At 35.0% G+C, this 27,453-nt stretch overlaps 2 protein-coding genes across 2 annotated transcripts in view; one reads left to right on the top strand and one right to left on the bottom strand.

Annotated features, from left to right (window-relative positions):
• The window catches only part of LOC121422510 (sorting nexin-14-like), a 50,005-nt gene extending 44,559 nt beyond the window's left edge, over window positions 1–5,446 (bottom strand). The window contains exon 1 of the mRNA XM_041617631.1: window positions 5,256–5,446. Within this exon, the coding sequence (XP_041473565.1) occupies window positions 5,256–5,365 (110 nt within the window). The 5' untranslated portion in view covers window positions 5,366–5,446. The remainder of the gene's footprint in view (window positions 1–5,255) is intronic.
• Window positions 5,444–13,734, top strand: LOC121422511 (DNA-directed RNA polymerase III subunit RPC8-like). The gene is made up of 6 exons (XM_041617632.1): window positions 5,444–5,526; window positions 7,789–7,921; window positions 8,774–8,957; window positions 9,435–9,498; window positions 10,921–11,119; window positions 12,708–13,734. The coding sequence occupies exons 2-6, from the start codon at window positions 7,811–7,813 to the stop codon at window positions 12,759–12,761; spliced, it is 612 nt and encodes a 203-aa protein (XP_041473566.1). The 5' UTR covers window positions 5,444–5,526; window positions 7,789–7,810; the 3' UTR covers window positions 12,762–13,734.
• The last annotated feature ends 13,719 nt before the right edge of the window (window positions 13,735–27,453 follow it).

The raw sequence follows: 27,453 nt of genomic DNA on the forward strand, positions 1-27,453 counted from the left end.
GAATTTGACCCCCCGGAAAAATAATTTTTTTACTTGATTTTCGTGTATGTTAATCATTGGTATGATATTGACAAAATATGTTAAAATCAATGATGATATTTTATTTCTTCACCTTTAAAAACTCTTCCAAAGATACCATGAAATTTCACTCTAGTCCCACACACTAATATTCATGTTAGTAAAGTGTTCACCAGTTACATTTCTTCCAATCTTAAGTTACAGCATGCAAACACATGAAAAGAAATTAAGCTTAATCATTTTACAAATAAAAGATTAAACCTTTATGCTCATGAATAGGTATCTGTTTAGGCATTTTGATGTTCATCAATATATATTCATTTTGATGTTCGGCAATATATATCATATAAATTCATGGTAGCAAAGTCTTCACTTTTATCATCAAAATATATAAATGTATATATATGTATATGATATATATTGCTGAATCATAAAATGCCTAAACAGATACCTATTCATGAGCATAAAGGTTTAATCTTTTATTTGTAAAATGATTAAGCTTAATTTCTTTTCATGTGTTTGCATGCTGTAACTTAAGATTGGAAGAAATGTAACTGGTGAACACTTTACTAACATGAATATTAGTGTGTGGGACTAGAGTGAAATTTCATGGTATCTTTGGAAGAGTTTTTAAAGGTGAAGAAATAAAATATCATCATTGATTTTAACATATTTTGTCAATATCATACCAATAATTAACATACACGAAACTCAAGTTAAAAAATTATTTGTCCGGGGGTCAAACTCAAGGTCAAAACCTTATAAATTGCTCCAATACATTATTCGATGCATGTTTTGGATTCCTCTCTGAATTTCCTATCAAATGGTACCAGTTTCATGAAAATTGGTCAACACGTAACAACGCAGTGGCTATTGAAATTTGAAGGTCACGCCCATTTTTGTCAAAACAAGGAGAAAAGGACGGGCCGTAGTGCGAGAACCGACTGACCGATTGGACTAATTTTTTTTGTTTTGTGCTTGGGCCATGGTGAATTTTATGTATACCAAATTACAACAAATTCTGAGACGGTCGGGTGCAAAATTGCACATTCATTGGGTGAATTGGCATGGAATGACCCACATACAAATTTTGTCATGTTTTGAGATATTGGTGTAAATGTAGATTTTAAGCAAATACTCAGTTTCCCATGAAAAATGCAGTACCCACAGATGACGAACATGTTAATTAAACTAATTTTTATCAGGACTCCCTCTGTGTACATTGTATGTAAGGTATTATTTTCCCCTTAAAATACACAACGACACATTATTTCATAGAAATGAAGCAAGTGATAATAAAACTGAATGGAATTCTAGTCCATCTGTAGATACATGTACTCTACTGCGTTTTTCCATGGAGAAACAGAGCATTCGCTTTGACTTTCCCAGAGAAGGCCTATCTATGGTACACATCTTCAATATCTAAAAAATGTATATATATTTGTTTTGGGAGCCTTAAATAGGTATATACTCAACAATTTGATGATAAAAGAATACTAAGAAATAAGATAGTTTTGAGCGGCTTTGGAAAAACACAAGATGTTTAATATCTCAACTTGGACAAAATGTAGATACTGTCTTTTTTTCAATGGGGATGCAGTGAAAAGGATATCTGCTGGGCAGCTAGGTACAATATTATCTGTCCCATTGATCATCCATCTCTAGCATCATCATTATAAAGAATGTATCCAATGCTGATGCTTCAAGGATCTCAAGGGTGTTTTCACTTTGGGGAGTACAGCTGACTAGAAAGCAGGATATTGCAGTTCCCAGCAGTTTGTATTGTCCAATATCAAAATGCCTAAGCATAAATATTTAAATACTGTTTCATTTTTCAACTGATAAGCTTAATTTCTTTTCACGTGTTTGCATACTGTAACTTAAGATTGGAAGAAATCATAAATCATGAGACTGGTAAACATTTTACTACCATGAATATCAGTATGTGAGTGTAGGGTGAAATTTCAGATCAGATCATTGGTCAAACTTAAGGTCAAAGGTCATGACCTTATAAATCGTTCAAATACATTATTTGATGCATGTTTTGGATTCCTCTCTGAATTTCCTTTTGAATGGTACTGTACCAGTTTTGTGAAAATTAGTCAACACATTTCGACGCAATGGCCATTGAAATTTGAAGGTCATGCCTATTTTTGTCAAAACAAGGAGAAAAGGGCGGGCCATAGCATGAGAACCGATGGACCGATTGGGTTTTATTTTTTTTTTGTCCTTGGGCCATGGGGAATTTTATGTGAACCAAATTACAACGAATTCTGAGACGGTCGGGTGCAACCACTGGGTGAATCCAGATGGAATGACTCATTGATAAACTTTAAAATTAAATAACTTTGTTATTTGTTATCCGATTTTGATGAGATTTTCAGCATTTTGCTCTGTGAATTTTTTAGCCCAGACCATCCCTTTAATGTTGCATGCAATATTTGTCTGTCTGCATTAATAATTTCTTGCTGCACCCCACAAGAACATCATATTTTACAAAAGGACACATTTCTAAGACATTAGATGGATTGGTAGAATTTTCAGCAATTAAAAACTAATATTGGAGATTGAGACGGATGAAAATGGCGCAGAACTGGAAGCCTGACTGCTGGGATCCACAGCTCTCTTCCAGAATCTCGGGTAAACTAGTAGTAAAGGTAAAGTAGATCTAGTCAAAGGTAAATGATGAATCTTTCCAGAGAAAATATGTCCAACTTTACGAGTATGACTGAGAACATCCTTATGTATCTTTAGGAAATAATGCCTCATATCAACAAGGCACTTAATTACTTTTCAGAAGAGATGATTCTATATAATTGGTTGGCAGTAGATCTATTTAGACCCTAAAAACTTAGTATGGCAAGTTCCCCCAAGTCTGCGCCAATGTGTATCTGCGCGATTCTCGTAAAAGAAGATACGCAACGAGCACAAACTTTACACATGCAATACATAGACAGGTCTTCATGAAACTAGCACATCAATTAGGTGGAGCTCATCCGGCATCTCGCAACACAATTTAACACAATTTTAATTTCAGCCCAGTTGACACTGTAGTGAATTATATTGGTGACATGAATTGAGGATATGGAATTGAAATTGATGAAGAAATGACATAGAAGCATTTTTTGTGATCTAAGAATAAATTTCATATGAATTAAGTATTAATTATTATCTAGTCAAAGTTTCTTAACTCTGTGTAGAACCTTGGTGAACCTAATGTAGCTCTCAGATGGAACAAAAATAACCAAAATCAATCAACAAATAAGTAAGCAATTATTGTGAGTTTTGAAAATATATGAATAAATAGCAGATTCAATGAGTTTCAAAATTCTATGTTTAAATTTTGTATCACCACCTCGAGCTATCATATAAAGCAAACTAAACTGAAATTGATCAACAAATGAAGAAAAAACATTTTTTATGATTTATGAATAAATTTTTCATAAATTAGAATAAATAATTTTCCAGACGAAATTTCAAAATTTTGTGTACAAGTTTGGTGAACCTCATGCAGCTCAACCAGATGGAAGAAAAAAATCAAAATCTGTCAACAAATAAAGAGGAATTTTCTGTGATTTATGAATACATTTCGCATAAATTAGCATAAATAATTTTCTACTGAAAATTTTCAAAATTCTGTGTAGAAGTTTGGTGAACCTCATTAAGTTCTACAAGATGGTAGAAGAAAAAAAGTAAAAATCGGTCAACAATTGAAGGAGAAAAAGCATTTTATGTGAAATTTTAAAAATATGAATAAATTAATTTCGAATAAATTAGCATAAAAATTGTTCTGGTCAAAATTTCAAAATTCTGTGTCCAAGATTGGTGAACCTCATGAAGCTCTACCAGATGGAAGCAAAAAATTCAAAATCGGTCAACAAATAAAGAAGAAGCATTTTATGTGAATTTTTAAAATGCACATAAATTAGCATATTTAATGAATTTCAAAATTCTGTGTAGAAGTTTTGAATGCCCCACCTAGTGCTATCATATAAAGCAAACAGAATTGAAATCGGACTTGAAATGGCGAAGTAGTAGCATTTTGAAATTGTGGACGGACGACAGACGACACGCCACGGCATAAGCTCATCCTGCCCTTCGGGCCGGATGAGCTAAAATGATGGGAAAACAATGAATTTATTATTTAGGGCATTTTGTGTGACGGCCTCAAAATTCAGTCTTTTGCACACAAAATCCCTGAATTGTGTGCAAAGTGAATGAGTGCGCAGACATGGAGTACCATTTTTTTTTTCAATCTGAAAATGACAGTCCAGGGTTTTTCAAGAAAATCCTATATTTTCTTACAATTTTTTAATGAGAAATTTGGTACACTTACTCAAAATATACCCAGTTGTTATGTGTCTGGACAAGTTGTGTGTCTGGACGATCAATTTTAGAAAGTCATTTGGAAAATATTACAAGCAAAGTTTCGTAAATTTTAGTACAAAATGTTAGGAAATATTATAAAGCACAAAATAGAAGATGATTACAAGGAATGAATTCTTATTTTTAGTGTAATCCAAAGACAAAAAAGAAGGCTTCAAAAAGATAAACTGTCCAGACATCCGACCCCCCCCCATCCTAACACAAGGAACATTATTAACTGAAAAGACTTTGTGAAATAAGAAGAAATTCATGTTAAATCTTAACTCAAATTGTTAAGTGCGCAGACTTGGGGCCCACCATCATACATGTTCATTTTTTCTGCGTATCCACTGGATCTCACATTTCTCCAGGACTGGAGGAAATCAAGTTTAACAGTCGGTAGAAGATTGGTTGATTGATATTTGATAAAATATATTATTATTATTGGGCGTGTCAGACTCAGAGATAAAATAAGAGACATCCTTAAAGAAATAAGACAATTTTGAGAAATTTTAGTGAGCTGTTATCTTGCTAAGTTACAAAGTTACAAAAAAATTTAAGACAAGTTTCAGAATACCAGCCCAGATCAGCTCAGGGCAACTAGCCCGCAAACAGGTAAGGACGTAGGACCAGCCAGGCCAGGGCATAGACAGGAATAACCGTCATTTCTGGGGATTTATTCAACAATTTCTGACATTTTACTACAATCCCCATTGGTGAGTGAGCCAACGCAGTTCAGCGGAACAACCAAAATACAAAGACTGAAGCTTTTGGTCTAGCCAGGGCATGCAGGGGCAGGGCGCCGGGAGCGGCCGGACGACCCGGCGAGAGGTGTCGGTGGAGTTTCGAAGTCTTTCTCGCTGCAATTTTACCTGAAGAAAATAATGCTAAACGTCAAAAGTACACCGAATACTGTTGAATACGTAGTGTTTTGTCGAACTAGAAGAACCAAGTCGTTTAACACAGTTTGAAAATCGGCCATCGTGACACTCCAAATTCTCTCATTTCCAGGATTTCTGAGACTCCCTGACGTAGACCTTCTTCTCTGAACTTGTAGTAAGCTGTGTCGATTAAACTCGATTGATTTGCCTTCACCACTCTCGACTAAGTGTCCGAAGAAATCATTTCTTGGCACCGTTGTATGTAAGTTCTTTTTGCAATTAATAACCTTTTCAATTTATTAAAAGAATTAGTATGCAAGATGAAAAAATATTCATTTATTTCTTTGTTAAATCGAGGTATATTTTGGTGGTCTGAAACGTAACATGCTGAATAAGTTTAATGCTTTGTCCCATACGTAGTGACTTGTGTATTGTTTTTTTTTTATTTCATGGACATGGTGGTCTTTCTTATGGAATTCTAAATCACCAGCTCTACTTTAATTTCACAAACTTGTTTTTGTTGATATCAACTAGCATAAGGGATGGACGAAATAATGAAAAAGAAATAAAGGGTAACTTAAGTCAAAAGTGAATGACATTCAATAAACATGCATGAAAGGTTAAAGGGATTAAAATGATCATGACAGAAGTTGTCAGAAAGACAGAATTTTTGGGTAATGAAAGAGGAAGGAGAAGGATAGATTAGAGGGAAAAGGGAGCCATGGCATTGGTTCGGGAGAGCTAGAGTAGAGAGAGAGAATGAATTCGACCTAGACCAGGCCAGGTTTCAATTTTTGTGACTTATTATTCCATGCAATAAATGTAAATAGATCTATATAATCGATGGTCAGATTCACTTCAAAATGCTGTTGTATTTCTGCTGCCTGTATGAAATTTAATTTGGAGTGTACTTCCGTCTATGATTAGATCTTTGTTTCTTATTTCCCTGTTTAATTGTTATTTATTTATAACTTTATTTAGGCCTATTTATTATTTATTTATTTAGTTTTTATTTTAGAAGGATAGCTCCTTCAATAATTCAAATATGTTTTTTTATGGGGACCCTGCATAACATATATATACCGGTATGAAATTACAAGCATTTATATATACAGTATAAACAGAAGATAGTAATAGTAAAATAAACAAAGTCAGTTGCAATCTCTGCTAGTCAAACTTATTAAGAAAATCATACATGAACAAAATTTTGAAAAACAAACCATTGCATCTAGAAAAGAATGTTTTAACATATGTGGGAAATCCTGATGATTATTGTTACAAGGCTGGCACTGCACTAACAATCATCCATTTACTTCACTACCCTAATACACACAGCTGCCCCACTATCCACTAGATATATATACATTGATATTTAGATGCTGCTAACCTTGGGGAGGGAGAGGGAGGCTGGGGTTGTCCCTGGTTATAAAAAAAATCATCACCAAAATAGTGCAATTTACACATTTTTGACACTGCACATTTTTTAAGCTGCTAGTTTAGACAGATGATAAAAATTTCAGCCAATGAAATTTAGAATACAGAAGCTCTTATATCTTGAAGAAGTTAATTTACAATAGTCTGAATTTAGAATCTTTGGGTATACTTTCTACCAAGTACGGGTTCGTCCCTGACATTCCTATACCCATTGCCATTTCATGAATAGTTTCCTAGCTGTACATCTAGTAGATCTCAGTACTATCTAACAGACAAAAAGACATGAGACATAGCCTGATTCACGAACACCACCTGAGGAATTGATAAAGAGTAAACTGAAAATCCACAATTATTTTGATGTATTGGGAATACAAATGTATTGAGAAATGTATTGAGAAATATGTATTGAGAAATGTATTGAGAAATATTACCAGTTATTGGATGCATTGTACCTAACAAAACCAAGAAGCATTAGATCGCTTAGGAAAGAGAACTACAAATTACTGATGGCATGGCTTCAAAATCACATGTGGAGACTCTTCAAGCTTTGTAAATGTTAAATTTTCTATTCAGAAGCTTGTTAGAAATGGGGAGTTTTTAATCCATACAAAGATCGAGGCCCTTTCTTACAAAGAGTTACGGTTGATCCAATCAATCTCAACAGGATGGAAATCCATATGCAAAGAGAATCACACTGAATCTTCTAGAGAATGATGAATGTATGAATATACATCACATGTAGAAAATATTTCAAATTTGCCTTTTTAGATGTTGACGTTGCTGGCCATTCATCCATAGTTGTGATTGATTGGATCAATCACAACGTTTTGTAAGATGGGCCCCAGATTTCAGCTGGGGCTGTTAGGAATCAAAACGACAAATAATCTGACTTAAAAACATCTGAGAAATGGTCTCCAGTCTGGTGTTACTTCCTCTTTAATTTACAAACATCTTTTTTTTTTTTGGGGGGGGGGGTCAATACACCTCTGTGTCAAAAACACCTTAATTTAATGGAACAGTTAAAAACACTTCAATGTTATAAATCTTTATATCATACAATTGACAATTTTTTTGTTTGTTTTTGTTTCAGGTTGCTGTAACGAAGAGTGACAATGTTTGCTTTAGCTGAGATGGTGGATACGGTCCGCATTGAGCCGTGGCTCTTCAATGTTAAACCTATTGATGCCATCACAGAAGAACTCAACAAGAAACTTGCAAATAAAGTAAACCATTCATTGTCTTTTTATCAATCCTTCTGTTTTAATTACTTAAATTCATTTGTAATTTATATTGGTCAAGACATTTGTATTCATGAATACACTTTGAGCCCTTCAATCTTAGTTTCTTGTATTAAAAGTAGAAATTCCCTTCTTCCAGTCAGAAACAAAAGAACATTCAATTTCTTTGCCCCAATATGAGTTTCTCGGAACCCTCTATTGAAACTGTTCTTGAAGCCTGACTAAAGCTTCGATAGAAGGGTTTGCCTGAATAATTTCATACATGTCTATATACCTGTATCATTTAACATTGCCTATGAAAACAGAAGTGAATTAGCTGACAATGCTCTGTGGAAATTCAAATATTCTTAGATATCTAGCACCTCTCTGTTTCAATTTAAAAAAAATCTTGCTCTTTAAGCACCTGTCTAACATATTGAATGATTGGATATCAGAAATTTACAGACAAAGATTTTATTTCTTAAAACTTCCATACCGTATCATGCTTTAAAATAAGCTTTATATCCCCAAACAATTCTCTCAATATTTTTTGTTTGATTAGCACCTGATGATTTTTTTCACATTCAAAATCACTAACCTTATTCTGCAAAACACATTTTTTTTTTGTCCTCCACATCATGTAGTGCATTTATACAAGGAATTCAATTGGAAAAGTGATAGATAAATTTATACATTTGGGGGAAAATTAGAAGCTAAAGACAGGCTTGAAGTCAAAACTCTTCCTTTTCAGTTTTGTGAAGTCTGTGTGAAATAATGCGTTGAATTGAGTTTTGTATTCTAACAATTCATCATGCATTTGAATATTAAGTCAACAATATTTTTCCTCTTTTCTTGCAGGTTGTACCAAACGTTGGACTGTGCATTGCTCTTCATGACATAGTTAAGATGGAAGACTCTCATATCTTTCCTGGTGATGGTGCATCTCATACAAAAGTCCACTTTCGGTTTGTGGTCTTCCATCCCTTCATGGATGAGATTCTCGTTGGGCGAATCCGAAGCTGCAGCCGTGATGGTGTGCACAGTAAGTGTCTTTTTAGTAAAACTGCATTCTTTAAAAATCCAGAATGGAATGAAATAATTTGTGTTCATAATTCCTAGAACAAGTCTTCTTTTCAATTGTAAACCATAAATTTACAATTTAGAGATTGCAAATAAGCAGATTGGATGCAGGGGGGGGGTACTGAAAGACCTATTCCTAGAAAAATAACAACTCTTACAGCAGTGCTACCTTTTCATCTCAAAAGAGATTCTGAGAATCTCATACAGAGCTATTTTATGCCTATTTTTCATCTACCCATGTGTATCACAATGCAAGAGAAGGGATTAGAATGCTTAAAAAAGATAAAATCTCGAAATATTCCGAGCCAAATTAATTGTAGTTTATGGTTGTTGTGCCTGTGGCCTGTGATTTCTTTATATATGCTTAATCTATGAGTGTTGTATATCTAAAATAACCCATCATTTATTGTCAGTTATACCTCAATTATTTTCTTCACAGTATCATTGGGATTCTTTGATGACATTGTTGTTCCACCAGAAGCCCTTCAGCAACCGTGCAAATTGTATCCTTTCAATCGCACCCTAATCAGCAATAAAAGCTTATCAGCTTTTCATATGCTATTTTAGTGGGTCCTTATGACAAGATCGACCATGGTCTAACTCTGAAAATGTAAAAGAATAATTTACACTGAATGAGTCTTGTTTTAACTTCCTCTTTTCCCCATGCATTCAATGGTGAAGTAAACTACTCATTCACAGACGGTTATTAAAGGTCAAGTCCACCTCAGAAAAATGTTGATTTTAATCAAAAGAGAAAAATCAGACAAGCACAATGCTGAAGATTTCATCAAAATCGGATGTAAAATAAGAAAGTTATGACATTTCAAAGTTTCGCTTATTTTTAACGAAATAGTTATATGAACGAGCCAGTTACATCCAAATGAGAGAGTTGATGATGTCATTCACTCACTATTTCTTTTCTTTTTTATTGCTTGAATTATACAATATTTCAATTTTTACGAATTTGAGGATTAGGACCTCCTTGCCTGAAGCACAAAATTTTAAAATAATGGAATTCCACGTGTTCAGGGAGGAATGAAACTTCATTTCACATGACAATGACGAGAAAATCAAAATATTTCATATTTCAAACAGTAAAAAACAAAAGAAATAGTGAGTGAATGACATCATCGACTCTCTCATTTGGATGTAGCTGGCTCGTTCATATGACTGTTTTTGTGAAATGAAGCGAAATTTTGAAATGTCATAACTTTCTTATTTTACATCCGATTTTGATAAAATTTTCAGTGTTATGCTTGTTGAATTTTTCTCTTTTTATTCAAATCAAGTTTTTGTTGGGGTGGACTTGTCTTTTAATGAATTGAGCACCAAATGTGCTGACACATCAAACCTAAGCTGTTAGAGATAAGTTTATTAATTGGCTCTCCGAGGTTGAACTACAACGTTAGACCAGAGTTAAAATCAAACCCGCATTCATAACATGGGTCCTTATGTCACTATCATCTGTGAGGCAAAGCCTTGACTGTGCTGGATATATTCTGAGAAATGTCTTGTGGAGTGTCGGTTCTTACTTGTCAACTTCTTTATGATTACTTTAGTGTTACACTGTTAGTATATATGGTGAAACATTTAAGGTGATATTTAATAGGAAAACGGTTATGAAATGTGATTTCAAGAGCTTCATAGCTATGTTGAGTTATTGGAAAAGAGCTCTGGGGGCCATTTCATAAAGCTGTTCGTAAGTTAAGAGCGACTTCAAGAACGACTGAACGTTTCTTAAGCGCTAAAACCATCACCAATGAATATACCTTTTACCACAAGAAAGGAACGCCAGTCGTTCTAAAAGTCACTTTTAACTTACGAGCAGCTTTATGAAACATCCAACTGTTTTTCTGTCAGCATTGTTAGGGCTAACTTGAAATCTTTTCAGTGTCAATGTTTTTTCCTGAATGTGACCTATCCAGTGATGAGACCGAGCAGCTTTGGGTCTGGCAGTACGAGTCGGAGGAAGGCACCCACGATATGTTCATGGATATCAACGAGGAGATTCGATTCAGGGTGGTGGATGAAGTCTTTACCGATACGACTCCTGTTGGTCCTGAGGATGGTCTGGAGGCCGGAGCAGATGAGAGTGATGCAAAGAAATCCCCTTACAGTCTAGTGGTAAGTCCAGTCAGCCCCTTCTACCTCTGTTTTCCTGTGAAGACAGAAACCAACGAAGTAGAGGGCAGCAACACACGGCAGTGTTGCTATTAGGAAGGTCCACTTTGCTCAGATTTTGTGACCATTTTCTCCCAGAGCACTTTTTTGGGAAGATTGTAGAGTTGCAGCCAACCGTACCCTACCTCAGCACCGACCGCTGTTTGTTGCTGCCCTCTGCATTCTTTGATGGGAACCATTCAATATGTTACCAGCTATACCAAACCATCAAACAATCACCAGGGAAAGTTCTCTGTAAATTACCAAAATATTAATTTGGCATTGAAGGAAACAAAATCAGCTTTTCTGAAAGAGTCATTCTTATTCATACTGTCAAAATTTCAGGTTGTAATTCAATTCGATTAAAAAATGATCTTTTATTGATAATCAAACATGTCAAAAATGATCTTTATTGATAATCAAACATGTTAACAATCACACATAACAAAAACAGCAGGAGCTGGAAAAATCATGTTTACAAGTTGGTGTTGGCACAATTAAATATATAGTTAAAACCATAGTAAAATGCATTAAAAATGCTATACATTTAAAAGTAAAGATCAATTTGAAACATGATACAAGAGTTTCTATGACACATGTTTTTGCAGACTTCTTGGAAGTGTCATGAAATAGCACAGTGTGCACAACTCATGATTGAGTGCACCCCGAACTTGAAATTTTGTTTTCACCATATTTTTGAAGCTCTCGCTTAGTTTCTTGTGCATTCAATCAAGTACTTCTGTGGGTTACTGTTAAGCAATTTTTAATAGTTATGTATAATTTTAAAGCTTATTCCATCTCCTTAAAAAATCACATTTTGGGTGACTTATTGCTGGTTTTGGGATGGTTGGTCACATTTGCGTGTTCCAGTTTACTTGCGCTACTAACTTTTATTATCATGAAAAAGACCTACATTTCCTTGTGTATCAACAACTGCTTCCTCAATAGCATATGCCACGAGCAAGAACAGAAATATGATAGAAATACTGGTTAATGAATTCTCTCACAAAATAAAAATGTCACCTTAAGTATAAATTTTGAAGACGGGTGTCATTTCATTCATTTTTATGCAGCAGACCAAACAGAGGAGCCCCTGTATTATAATAGTAGCATATGTGTGGAAAACTACAATTTAGATGGAGATTGATATATCCAACTTATCACAACTTTTCAAAATTCATGTCTTTCTCATTTGTTTGTCTGATTTTGTCCAAATTTTCACCAATCTACTCTACTTGTTTTTTCCTTGTGAAGGACTTTCCTGAAAGTAAAAAGTCAGTGAGCGGCGTGGTTGAAAATCTTTGCTCGGTGGATTTATTGTAAAAAATGTAGAGGGGCCTTTGCGGTTAAAACATGTACATTCAAATAGAATTGCACAATATAATAATTCAAGTTTGGTAGTTGTAGTTTTCTGTCTAGTTCATTGTTCAGTTCAAAACAGTGTTGATTTTTTCATCCATGATCATGATGAAGGGTTAATTGAATTGATTCATATTTCCTTTCCATTCTAAAGAAATATGTCTTAGAAGATTCCATTATTTTTTTTCTCCAGGGTTCCATAAGTGAGCCTGGTCTAGGGCTCTTAGCATGGTGGTCAAACATGTGAAGAGCTGGAAGAGGTCTAAGGATAACCAGTTTGGTGGAACAGTTCCAGGCCTACCTCGCTTGCTGGAACAGATCTAAGAGAGTCCACCAGTCTGGTGGTCCAACTTGTGAAGAGCGGGAAGAGGTCTAAAGATATCTAGTATGATCTAATAAATCCAGGACTACCTCGCCTCCTGGAACAGAACAAATGCGGTCTACCAATCTTGCAGTGCAATATGTGAAGAGCTGGAAGAGGTCTAGAGCTATCCAGTTGGTGGAACAGATTAAAGCGAATACCAGTCTGATGGTCTATTTTGAGGAGAAATCGACCAGGTCTGGGTCCTGTAACAAAAAGATTAACAATTGAATGTATGTTTGATTGTACATTGTAGACAATACAGTCAGTCGTCATCAAACATATTCTTCTACGATGGTAGGTAAGCTTTGTGTTATGGGCCCGTGGACTGTACGGCTAGTGAAAATTGGTGGAACCGTGTTCTATCTCATAGTGAACTAGATTTGGGCTATTAGCCTGGTGGTTTAGTCTGAAGGGAGACGGAACAGATATAGGACTACCTATCTTGATTGAACAGATTCGGACTATTTCACTAAATGAAACTGGTTTTCATTTTACTCTGGAGTAGATTTTGGCTACTAGCTTAAAGGGTCTCACAAGAGGAATTATGGTTCAGATGTAGGCCACCAAGATCTAGGACTACTTAGTTTCTGAGTCCATCAAACACCCTAGCTTGTAAATATGATCCAGGACTAATTGAGGTAATTACAGATTTAAGGCAGTGTACCAGTCTGGTAATCCAACATCGGGAATTAGACAACAGATCTAGGGCAACCTCGCTTGGTGGAACAGGTCTTGATCCAGACCACTTGGCTCTATGGAATAGACCAGTTCATAATTACTTTATGGACAATTTTGGTCAAATGGCCTTTCATTTCTTTCATTCTGATAGGGAGATTTCAAAGCAAGATATTATGTAAGCTTGCCTTACATATCTGGATGAATAAATTGAATAGACCAGGTGACTAGAATAGCAAACCAATGAACACATTTTGAAGGTATTTGTTGCATTCCTACTTTGAAGATATATCATAGCATGCTGGACAATTTACTTGGCAAACTGTGAAATACCAGTCGTTCGTGGATGCATTGTTGTTTTTTGTGGATGTAAATGAAAATCACAATTCAAAAGAATATATGAATAATCGAGACATCAAGTTGGTGCTTATCTCATTAGATTTAAAACCACCATGTCACTTTAGTACAAATGACCTTCCTCTGATCATGCGTAGAATCTTTTGATCATGCGCAGAAAGGAACTATGAACTGGCTTGGTTCCCGCCAGACTGTGAAGTAGATTTAGGCTACTACCCTGTTGGTCCATAGCTAAAGCCAAACTTAAAATTCTATTCTGCACCCCTTCTCTATTTTACAAGTCTGCTATTTGTGCCTCTTCATGTCAATATTGTGCATATTCATTAGAATCAATATAATTTATGTACATGTATGCCCTCAGATTTGTCCTGTGCTATCTTTTTCTTCATTTTGTATCTATTCCTCCTTTTTGAACGATTTTAATGTGCAATATAGTGATGCATTGCACTTAGTTCATACGAACTGTGAAATAAAACTAATGGACCATTAACTGATCAAAATGACAAAATACAAACACATATCTTTCATAATGAATGAATGCACCCCCTCTTTACCCTGTTACATAACATTGCATTCTGTACCCCCTCTCTATTTACAAATCTGCTATTTGTGCCTCTTCATGTCAGTATTGTGCTTATTCATTATAATCAATATAATTCATGTACATGTATGCCCTCAGATATGTCTTATGCTATCTTTTTCTTCATTTTGTATCTTTTCCTCTGTTTTGAACGATTTTAATGTGCAATATAGTGATGCATTGCACTTAGTTCATAAGAACTGTGAAATAAACTAATGGACCATTATCTGATCGAATGACAAAAAAACAAACACATACTCATCGTAATGAGTGAATGCACCATGTAAAGTGATACGTTACCATGGTGCATTAGCCTATTGCAATAGAGGTAAAAACATGTATTGCTACACTACACACACTACATTACAAATCGGACGCATCTGAGAATGAATCAACAATAGTACGCCAGGCTTCGCAATCTGACATGAGAGTTGGTAAATCATGTAACAAATTATTTGTATCCCTACATATGAAATCAACAAAATTTAAAGGTCTCCGTCCACTTGTTTTATGAGCGAGGCGCAACAAAATACATCAGAAATAACTTCTTTCTCACTATGGCAACATTGACCAGCAAATCTCATACTATGTTTAATTGCTGTGGTGGAGATAGGTGGAAGATGTCCATAAATTTCATCTTTCGTTTTGTGATCTCTCCAACTAATATTTTGTACCCTCATGAAAAGTTGCGTATATGTGCCATCTAGTCTATCTTTAAAGGACTTCTTGATTGTCCATGTTTCTGAACCATACAAAAGGATACTTTCTACACATGCCCTACTGTAAGCAGGGGGAGTTTTGTTGACAGAGATATATTTGATTCCCAAATCAAATGCAGATTTACTACATGCAAGAGCTTTCCTAGATATAGTCTTTTCTTGAGTCGCATATATATGAACCTAAATACTTAAAATCATCCACTTCTTAAAAAAGATGGTCCTGCCTGGAGATATTTGTATCTCAATAAATAGAGTAAAATTCACAGAGCAAAATGCTGAAAATTTGATCAAAATTGGATAACAAATAACGAAGTTGTTGAATTTTAAAGATTTTCATTATTCCGGTGAAACAGTTCTATGCATGTCTTCATGAATATTCATTAGGTGGGCTGATGATGTCATATCCCCACTTGTTCTTTTGTCTTTTATTATTAGGTTTATTCAAAAAAAAATTCTACCAAGAACTAAAACAATTGAATTGACAACTGATTGAATACATTAGTTATTTATTGCCACAACTTATTTCATCATAATGAAGACACATCATTTACACATGTATGAATAAATGAATCAATTATGATTTCATGTAATAACATAAGAAAAAGGAAAGTGGGGATATGACATCATCAGCCCACATGGTAAATATTCATGGCGATGTGCATATAATTGTTTTCACAAAATATTGATGAAATTTAAAATTCAATAACTTCGTTATTTGTTTTCCGATATTGATGAAATTTTCAGCATTTTGCTCTGTGAATTTTACTCTATTTATTTAGGTATAAATATTTCCAGCCTGGACCATCCCTTTAAGCTTGTCTCTTCCCTTGTCAGTATTGATGCAGGATCATGATGATCATAAGCGTATTGCACTTGAGTTCGAATAAACATTACCAAGCTCAATCATATAGTATAATAACATAATTTTTGTAAAATCATTCTTTTTCATATTCCATGAAGTCTGTGAGTATTAGGGTGTGTGTGTCTGTGTGTAAGGTATGATGAGGGCCAAACTATCACTAATTGAAGATGTAGAGTAAATAAGATAGAATTTGATGTAGGTCAATGAATTACGACAAAACCGAAGAAAGATGCAGAGCATAAAGGCGTGGATGAATAGTGGTATACCAGGCATGATATTCTCCCAACTGAAATTGGATTTCCAATTTTTTTTCTTCAGATTTTTATTTCTATTTTATTTTTTTTATAAAGTAGAATCCTTTACCCAATAACATTCTCATGCTATTTTTTCCTGCTTTTTGAAGGCAAATTATAAAACGATCATGCAGACTTAACTTGAAAAATCACTTGATTTATTCAGCGGAGAGTTAGCGACCCATGGCAAATTTTCAGATTTTTTTTTAGATTGGAATATCATGCCTGGGTATATGTGACGGGCCACGGAACGGTTTACAAAGTGGGGGGGGGGGGAGGGCTGACCATGCAAATAATCACAATCATGGTTAGTTTTTCGTTTTTGTACACGGTTTTGGAAAAAAGTGGGGGGCTGAAGCCTCCCCCCCTGCTTCCGTGGCCCGTGTGAGATGTCTAAAGAATAAATAATTGTAATAAATGGAAAAGAAAGGTGGTGAGGGGGGGGGGATTACCACGTGGGTGCAAGATCTGTTTGTGGATATGACAAACTCAAAGAATCATAGAGATAGTCATCAGAAAATAGATGTGCGGATGAATAATATAGCAGTAACTGGAAGGAGAGAGAAGCATCATGGTTTTACTGTGTAGGGTTTATGTAGTCTGCAGGCAGAGACCCTGATTGAAACTTTGATCAACAAGTGTGTCTCCACGCAAAGACTAGCACATACAAAACTTGCTGTCGAGAGGGCCTTCAGTACATAAGGCATGAGTAGGCTGCAATTCAGACCCTTAACTTGAGTGAAGGGTTTGCACAGCAGACTACGGTCTCTCTGTGGGCTTAGGTAGTATAGTGTGTTTGGGGTGTAAGTGATATGATGAAGGCAAAGAATTAAAAAGGTACAGGTTACTCTGAATAAGTCGATTCTCACTGGACCTGAGAGATCTGTTGGACTCTTGGCAAAATTTGACTTAAAAGAGGTGAGGACAAGTCTGCCCCAACAGGAAGTTGATTTGAATAAAAAGGGAAAAGTCCAACAAGCATAACACTGAAAATTTCATCAAAATCGGATGTATAATGAGAAAGTAATGACATTTTAAAGTTTCACTTAATTTCACAAAACAGTTATATGCACATCCCATTCGGTATGCAAATGAGGAGACTGATGATGTCATCCACTCGCTATTTCTTTTGTATTTTAATATATAAAAATGAAATATTATAATTTTCTCCTCATTGTCAAGTGAAACGAGGATTAATTCCTCCCTGATCATGAGGAATAAGCAATGTTTAATACTATATGGTTCAATCAAGTTGGTCCTTAATGTCAAGTCTGTAAAAGAAATGAAATACTGTATAATTAAAACAATAAAAAAAAGAAATAGTGAGGGACATCATCAAATATCTCATTTGCATGTCACTCAGTTGAGTTATATCACTGTTTTATGAAAAATAAGTGAACGTTTAAAATGTCATAATTTTCTTATTGTACATCCGATTTTGATGAAATTTTCAGCATTATGCTAGTTTGATTTTTCTCTGTTTATTCAAATCAACTTAGGCGACTATTCGACTGATGGGAGGTCGACTTGGGCAGAATTACCTGCAGTTATCAAATGTATCGATGAAGAATTATAATAATAAATTATAATAATAAATAATATATGTGGGGAAATGGACATGTGGGAGTCTGTGTCTGGTGGTTATGATCAGAATTAGAAAAGCAAATATTGGATGAGATAGTCATCAGAATGAGGAGAGAGATGAAGCATGATATGTGTAGGGTTTATGTGTGGGTGTAGATAGTATGTGTGGGATGTGAGTGATATGATGAAAGCAAGGAATATTGTAAAAATAGTTCTAATATGAGCAATTCCATAAAATATGTACGTCCGACCCCCTATATGTGGGACCTCCATGAAATTTTCTGTCTCTGTTTTCTGGCTCTTTTGACAGTCTGTAATGCTCTCAAAGGACCATGACTTGGACAGTTTATAAAGTGAAGTATGACTTGAGAAAAATGTGGTCGGACAAACAAAAAGGTTGATTATTGCATGGAAGTGCCCATACGTAACATGGAAAACTTCAAATACATAGAAAAATAGATAATAGGGTGAAAAAATTGACATGTGCGTGGGTGCAGGACCTATATCTGGTCGTTGTGATCCTGTAATTGGTATGAGGAAAGCAAATATTGGTAGAGATATAGCTATCAAGTATGTTGATGAAATGAATGTATGCCCTTAGTAATCCATGGTTTCTTAAATTGAGACAAATTTTGTTTACAAACTGTCTAGAATGGAAAACATGAATCATATGCATACGAAAATTTGTCCAAAAAAATTATTGTACATTTCATTAACATTAGCAGTTTTCAGTATAGGACCAATCAATACTTTTCAATTTTCTTTATTTTTCTTTAAATGGCAATATATTTGTACATTAATGAATCTCTTTTGAAATGATTTTTTTTCCTTTGGTGGTAGTTATTTTTCATGGCTTCATTTTTCGAAACAGAAAATATTGGAAAGTGATCGGAAATATCATCATATATTATTCCATTTTGGATCGTTTTGTCAAGTGAGTTAGTATAAACATCAATCAAAGAAGCCCTATTTGCTGATATACGAGTCCGTTTCGATATCAAAGGATACATGTTGAAAGTATGCATCATATCTAAAAAAATCACTTGTCTTACTTTGTGAACTATAATTGATTAAATTTATATCGAAGTAACCCATTATTTATATATCCCTTTCTTCTCACTTTCCAATATTTCCAGTACATTATTCATTAATACAATAAAATCAGACATGTCAGTATCTGGTGGTCGATATAATTATGCATGCTACGACGATTGTTGTTCCCATGAGTAATTTCAATGAAAACCATTTCATAATTATTTGTTATACATGAAAGACTGCTACGTAATGAATAATTATTTTTTTGTATACATGCAATGCGACTCCATCGCCAACTTTGTTCTGTCTACACAAGTGAACAAGATTATAGTTTGTGATATTATATAAATTCATATATGTATTGAGATTAAACCAAGTCTCAGATACTGCCATAACACTAAAATTGAAATCCAGCGATGACGATAGTGCGTTAAAATGATCGAAATTTCTCCGAAGGCTTCTGGCATTGACATGAAAAAGTGAAAAGTGTAATTGATCTCTTGCATGTTTAGCACAGAAATCTTCGCAAAACATATATTAAACACTTTTCAGTAAAACCAAAAAAGATGGGGAAAAGGGAGGTGGAGTATCTTTTCAAGAATGTGTAATGTGAGTGGTCTATATGTGGGTGGGGGAAATGAGGAAAGCAACGAATGGCAGAGATAACCCTCTGATTTGTCAATGAATATGAAAGGTGGAGCATAAAGTGGACGTGGTGTGTGTGATCAGTATGAGGAAAGCAAAGAATAGTAGTAGGTGTAGATAGCCATCAGATATGTGGATAAATAATGGTAATACGGGAAAGAGGTAGGGCATACTGTGTGGGAAAAGCGGTGCATGGGGGGGGGCGTTTCATCAACATTTTTGTCCGACAAGTTGTCAGATCTGACATCTTTCCTTGATTTTGATTTGCTGAGGAGCACTGTAACTATGGTAACTGTCGGATAAAACGTCTGACATGTCCTTTCATGAAATGCTCCCCAGGAGTGTGAGCCTGTGAGGTGTATGTGTGGTAGAGCGTTGGTGTGGGTGTGTGTTATTTGAGAAAAGCAAAGGAGAGTAAATGGTGGCCCTCAGATATGTGGATGAACAATGGCAAGACAGGAAAGACAGAGAGAGAGAGAGAGCATAATTTGGGAACAATGGATGTGGGGTACTACACGTGTGTGAAGGAACGCGGGTGTGGGTGTGTGTATGGTATGGCGAATGTATAACGAATTGTAAAGACTTTAGAGCTATAAGATACAGAAAATAGAGATGTGGAGGATATGTGTAGATGAATTGGGTGTGGGATCTGTGTGTGTGTGTGTGTGTATGAGTGATTCTCTGTGTAAGTGTGGGTGTGGGAGATGTCATGAAACCAGCGAATGCTAAATGCAGACATATTTGTCGATGAATAAAGTTGTGACAGGCAACAACAGATAGTTAGCGCATGGTGTGGGGAAGAACGAGTGTGTGAGTGTGGGGTCTATGTGTGGTTTAGGTGGTCAAATCTGGGTGTGGGTGATCTGTCCATAGCTACATGTACGAATGCTAGAGAGAGCCATCTGATATGTGGATGAAGAATGGCAATAGAGGGAAATCGTGTCGGCTCATTATTTAACACCTCATAATGAACAAAGTTATTTGAATATAGACGAGATCGTTCATAGATTACCAGGCCGATATTTATATATCTTGGAGCTACTTGCTACCAGTGTATTATGTGTTCACTTAATGTTCTATTTTGTGTACCCACTCCTATTATCCTTCTGTAGGCGAATAATATTGTCAATCATAATTATACAGGTATAACTTCGATATTTTTTTCTAATAAAATCCAAAATGCAGTAGATCAATAATTTTTTTTTATAAAGATAAGTGATAATTGTTGCCGTGTCTATGCATCGATTAGCTCACCAGTAGAGCGCCCGTCACATGAACGGGCCGGGAGGTGGATGGTTCAATCCCCGGCCGAGTCATATCAAATACTTGTAAAAATGGGACCTCCTGCCTTCTTGCGAGGCGGGGAGGTCCTCAGCATTTAGACTGGAGAAGATTTATAATGTGATGCAGCACCCGCTGTTAAAGCAATTTCCTTAAACTTAAGTGCTTACCTTGGTAAAATAAAACGTTATCTATTATATTTATTTTAACCAAAAAACAAATTGGGTCTCCGTAGACATGGTAATAAGGGCAACACTGAGTGAGGAATGATTAAAAAGTACATCCACCCCCTCCCCCTTCTCCCTATCTCTCTCTCTTTCTTTTTCTTTCACTCTCTCTCCCGCTCTCAATACACCTCGTTCAACCAATGACCATATGAATAACAATTAACGTAAGCGAATTAAACACCTTTTTGATCTCTCTATTTGAACTAGACAGTAACCACATGATTACCAGGCCTAACTAAATTGATATTTCAAAACCTGCCATGTATAACAACAAGTCTACCTGCACACCAAAGGCAATTTCAATTAAGAAATTACACAAATATTTTTGTATTTCAAATTTTTATTAATAAAAAAAAACGGGTTAGGTCATGGTAATAACATGGTTATAAGGGAAACACTGAGTGAGGAATGATTAAAAGGGACACCCACCCCTCCTCCTCTCCCTATCTATCTCTCTCTCTCTCTCTCTTTGTTTTTCTTCCACTCTCTCTCCCTCTCTCACCATCCCCTCGTCCAACCAATGACGGAATTAATAACAATTAACCTAAGCGAATTAAACACCTTTTTGGATCTCTCTACTTGACCTAGACAGTAATCCCATGGTTACTACGCCTAACTAACTAACTAAATTAATATTTAAAAACCTGCCATGTATAACAAGTCTACCTACACACCAAAGGCAATTTCAATTGAGTAATTACACCAATATGGCTGTTGTGAAGGAATGGCTACTTTAGAAAATTAAAAGTATCGCCTGTGTGGATATTAACTAATCAACGATAATGAAAATATTTTTTAATGAACTTTCGCACGGGTTTAGTAAGTCTCTTAACTAACAAAGGGCTTCATTACAACATTACATTATCTGTTGGCAATGAAAGCCGAGTGACATCGAAAATATGATTAATTTACATGGTTTATTTAGCATATGTGAAACTGATAACGATATTAATATATAATATATATAATATATAATTCTCCTTATTCATTATAGAATACCGCTTATTATTTCATTAACGGGAATCGTTCTGCGAATCAAAATTTCTTATCAGTCAAAAAAGCAAAAACTAAAATTTTGGTAATAGGTCCTTTTCAAGCTCTTCCCCACGTCTTTGGAACACTCTTCCAGCTTCCCTTCGTTGCATCTCAAATATCACTTCATTTCGATCAAATTTAAAAACGTATCTCATGACGAAAGCATATTCAACATAGCCCCATTTACAGTGTCGTTGATTTTTTTTCTTCTCTCTTAGTTTAATGATTTCTAATTTGTATATTTTGTATGTTCTACATTGTAAAGCGCTTTGATATGATTTCATGAAAAGCGCTATATAAGTTTAAGTTATTATTATAATTATTATTATGATATGTTCATCCTAGACTACCAAGGTGCTTAAGGGGACATTTTTCTCTTTATCATTTAAAATAAATGATCTGATGCGCGCGCCAGGTAGATTGCTTTCTTTGAAATACTAACAAGTTTTCACGATAAATATGTAATTGACATTGATATTAGGCTGGATATTCAGACGCCATTCTTTAAGTGGATTGTTTACTCAGCAGACTACGTTGACACTGCAACAGACAGGTATGGTTTGGTACACCATATTAATCGGTGGTGTACAACTTGTACCAAAGTGCAAGGTGCGCCAAAAATTCCATAGTTTCACCAGTGAACATTAGTTATTTGATTTCCCTTCAGTCGCAGACACAGATTTCTTCAATATTCTGCTTCATATCGCGCTTAGTATCCCATTTGCAAAGTTTTATGGTCTGGAAAATATGATGACTTTATCACTCCAACGCTACGCTCCCTCGTACACAACAGATTACTCTATATAGCATGATGTCACAGTCATCCGTCAGTACCGCGTCTTCTTCTGCTTTTTTATTTTTATTTGGGGTTTATAGAGTGCTATAGAAAGAAATCAAAACTTTTTTTAATTGGCAGTCGCTACGTACCCTCTCTAGCGTTAATTCAAACGTATGTGTGGGTGTGGGTGCGCGCGCACGGGTGTTTATTTTGGCTTGTGACTGGCGGAGCGTTTCATCAACATCTTGTTTTTTTTTGTCTTACAAGTTGTCGGATCTGACATCTTTTATTGATTCTAATTAACTGAGAAGCATTGTTGCTACGTTAGATAGAACAGGGCTTGTCGGAAAAGTCCATTCATGAAACTCTCCCCGGTGGTGCATGGATTTACTCAGTAAAAGTTCCCTGTCTTTTTGCTCAATCCAAACCATGGATGTACAGAGTCCATGCATCCTGCGCGTGATATATTCTTTTTATATCGTTACTGCTCTGTTATCTGAGCAACGACTCATTTACCGATTGGAAGGAATAGGGAGGAGTTTCGTGCAAGTGCCTATATCACAATGATGGGTTTTCTGACACAGGATAATGCATGTTCATGGAATCGCATGGCTGGTGTTTGACTTTCAATTAAAATAAAGCGCGATCGATTAACGACATTGCATCCTAGTCTGAGTAACTATCATAGGCGGTATATTTTTCGAGCATAAGTGCCTCATCATCCTTCTCTTAATCAAATCTGGAAAGCTAAAAAACTCATCATTGGCTTTGGACAGATTCCCATTCGAGTTGACATTATTCTACCCTTTTTGGCAGAGGTTTGTATCTTTTATTATTCACATCCCCCCTTTTTTAACCAAATATTATAGGCACTATAATTTCACATGTATATGATTACGTCCAGAGTGTATCCTTGAGTAGCTCTATGTAACCACGGGATATAATATTCAAGTTGTTGAATATTTGCCGCATTGGTCATTTTAGTAGCTTTATGATAATAATCTTCAAATTTGACTAAACTTTATGATGGTAGGACTATAACGTATTTACGTGTGTACGTATGTATTTATATCATGTGACTGTATCTACATTTGTATTGTTTAATTTCTAGATATTCGTAGAATATGTATCCATTATAAGGTATAAAATGAGCTCCTACCAGTCTTCGCTATCTTAGCACCTAGGACTAAATAATCCGCATTAGATACATTTCCACATTAAAAAAAATCCCTCATATCCCGTTCTAATTATTGTTTTTTAATTTGCGAAAGATCAATTTCAATTCTTTCCACAGTCAATATGGATAACATCCGGATTTCTCTTTACTTTCTTGTGTGTATAACAGGTAAGGCATGAGCATGCTTCTCCAAGTTTTAATTAATCTTAAATTGCGACTTTGTTTCCCTGTTATCTTATTAGATAGATAGATAGATAGAAACAATTTATTTTCACACGGTAAAAAACCCAAACAGATACAGAGTCTCATCTACATTGGGGCCGTGCCATTAATAAAATGTACAAAGTAAAAGGCACCTAATCGTAGTATACATGAATAAATACATAAAACATGATAATCGTAATTATTCCCAGGTGATAATACAAAAAGTTAAGTTTAAACAAATGATAACAAATTGTAATCAAATGATAAGTTGGAAATATACAGACTATTGATGGGCGCGTCTTGGTCTGGTGGTTCTTACTCTTGTCTTTCAAACAGAGAGTCGTCGGTTCGAATCCTATAGCCATGGCGTGTTTTCCTAATTCAGCAACAAATTTATCCACACTGTGCTGCACTCGACCCAGGTGAGATGAATGGGTACCCGGCAGGATTAATTCATTGAATACACGAGCGCTGATTCGAAGGCAGCTCGAGCTAAAGCCGGGGTAATAATAATAATAACAATGCGCCTCTGAATTTTTTTTTGAAAAATTATCTGACTGACTGATGATTGTTTTATCATTATTTGTATTTGATTTTTCTCTTTCAATTCGTATTCGTTTCGGCCGTTAGAGCGACCGAAACCTTTGTTTTACTTCATTATACATATATATATATTTATATATATTTGTCGCTCTTTTCTTTCTCTATTTTCTTTTTCATTCATGAATTTTCTTGTTTGATTCTATATTTCTTAGGCAAAACATTTATGCACACTACTAAATACCAGGCCCCACTACATTGTATGAAAGTACTTTGTATTAAGTAAAGGTTAGGTTACTTATTAATTCCATCCACCGCTAGGAATTGTGGTGCAAGTAACAATAGTGCCCACTGATTATCCACACTGTAAAAACTGCGGTGTTAAAACTGACACCAATTGGTGTTAATAGAGGACAACACCCTGAGGTGTAAAAATTACTCCCTAGAGATTAAACATAACACCAAAGACTGTAAATGTAACAAAAAAAGTTGTTGTAATAACACCTACAGGTGTAAAACTAACACCACCAATTTAACACCGGTGTAAAATAACTAATGTGGTCCTCTATGTACACCGGTTAACACCACAGTTTTTGCTGTGCAATGACACCGTTCATCCATTGTCCAGCTGCGTTGGTAAAAAATATCTCAGTTAAAAAAAATCGTATATTTAAAGGCCTTTTGGCCATCATATTAAAAGGAATGATGTTTAACTTTTTATTACTTTGATTTCAAGTTGTTTTATTTTTATCAATTTGCGATTAGACTGTAATTCATTTATCAATTTATTCATATAACTATTTATTCATTCATTTATTTAATTAATTATTTTCTTTGTTTATTCTTCCATTTATCTGTTCATTTTCATTCATTTTTCTTATATTCATTCACTCATTTATCTATTCATTTTAGTTGTGTATTTATTCAATTATTTATTCATTCATTCATTCATTTTTCGCCTGTTTGTTGGTTGGAGTTGTCCAAAATATATAGAACCTTCGGTTATAAACGTAGCCTCCCTCGCCAAGTCCAAACTGCTCATGCGCAGTTGGTTCATATCTACATTAGATCAAAGATGAGAGAATTTCATTTCCAAACAAATCGCCGTCAAGAAAAGTTATTAGTTCAAAATAAAATATTCAGACTCTGATAAACATCCTTCATGTGATGATGATGAACCAAAAACTTGTTAAGTTTTCTATTATTGTGTAAAGGGTTCCAGGGTCCCCTAACACAAAGGTTAGCGATTGATCGTACGCTTGATTTTTCACGATTGATTGTACATTGCATTCAATGGAATCAGTCGTAGAAAAATGTTCTACGATCATTGCTAAGCTTTGTGTTACGGGCCCAAGATCTCATTAATAAGCAGATTAATCTATTCTAAAGAAGGCCACAAATCATTAACTGATAATTGGGGCACTGTCAATGGGTCCATTGTATTTTTAAATAATTATCAGACTACCACCCTCTTCTCGAATTATCAACTACCGATAATTTTTCGTCAATTAGGCGTACAAATTAAACATCTTAGACAAAGCTGCAAAATGATGCAGATTATTAAGGGCATGCATGTAAATACATGTAAGGTACACATTCTTGTATATCAATACCCTTGAGGTAGTCCCTCCATCATTATTATATCCGAAATACTTATGAAAGAAAAATCTTGACAAGAATATACAAATGTAAGAAAAACTTAGTTATCATTATAATTAAATGTAAGGTATGAAGAAAAAACTGTATGAACAATGATTACATTGTCATTGAAAAACAAAGAGTCTTTCATTTATCAACTAATACTGATTAATATTAGATAATGTAATGCAATGAGCAGAAAATCTCAGGATATGATACTTGTAGGTAGGTTTCTAATTTCAAATTATCAAGCTAGTAAAGTAAGTAATAAAAAAGCTGGGGTTTTTAAATATAAATTTAGAACATTACCGAAACGCTAAATTCAAATTCTAAGGACTGAATATGCCAAATTTGAATTCTTACTCCTAAAAAGGCATCCAATAACCACTACACGATTGTAATACAGGAATGTTATACTGATACTCGAGTATAAATCACATTACTGACCTACTCTAATTAAGACGCACTACGAATGTATGCGGTACCAACGAATGTCCTGAAAATGAGTTACATCATATTCCAAGATATTAATGCATGGCTTTACAATTAATTTTGCTGAAAAATAGAGGAAAGATAATGTATTAAACCATGCCATTAATCATCCATGTGAATGTATTATGTGGATTACAAAGAGAATTTCTCCATCGAAGTGACCTTGGTTGGCTCACTCAATCAATACGGTCGAAATACACATGATTAGAATAGATCCATTAATTGGCATGAGAGCAAACGGTGTCCTTGTAAATGCATTCCCTTTGCAGTATTCATGTTCGTCAAAAACGTCCATTCTTCTTTTTAAAGGGGAGGTTCACCCTGAAGAAAAGTTCGTTGTAAATGCATAAAAAATAATAAAAAAAATATTGTTGAAGGTTTGACGGAAATCCATTAAAGATTAAGGACGTTATAATAGAATTTTAATTTTGGGGGTTTGTGGCGTCATGAACG

Source organism: Lytechinus variegatus, chromosome 10, assembly GCF_018143015.1.
Source record: "Lytechinus variegatus isolate NC3 chromosome 10, Lvar_3.0, whole genome shotgun sequence".
Taxonomy (NCBI): domain Eukaryota; kingdom Metazoa; phylum Echinodermata; class Echinoidea; order Temnopleuroida; family Toxopneustidae; genus Lytechinus; species Lytechinus variegatus.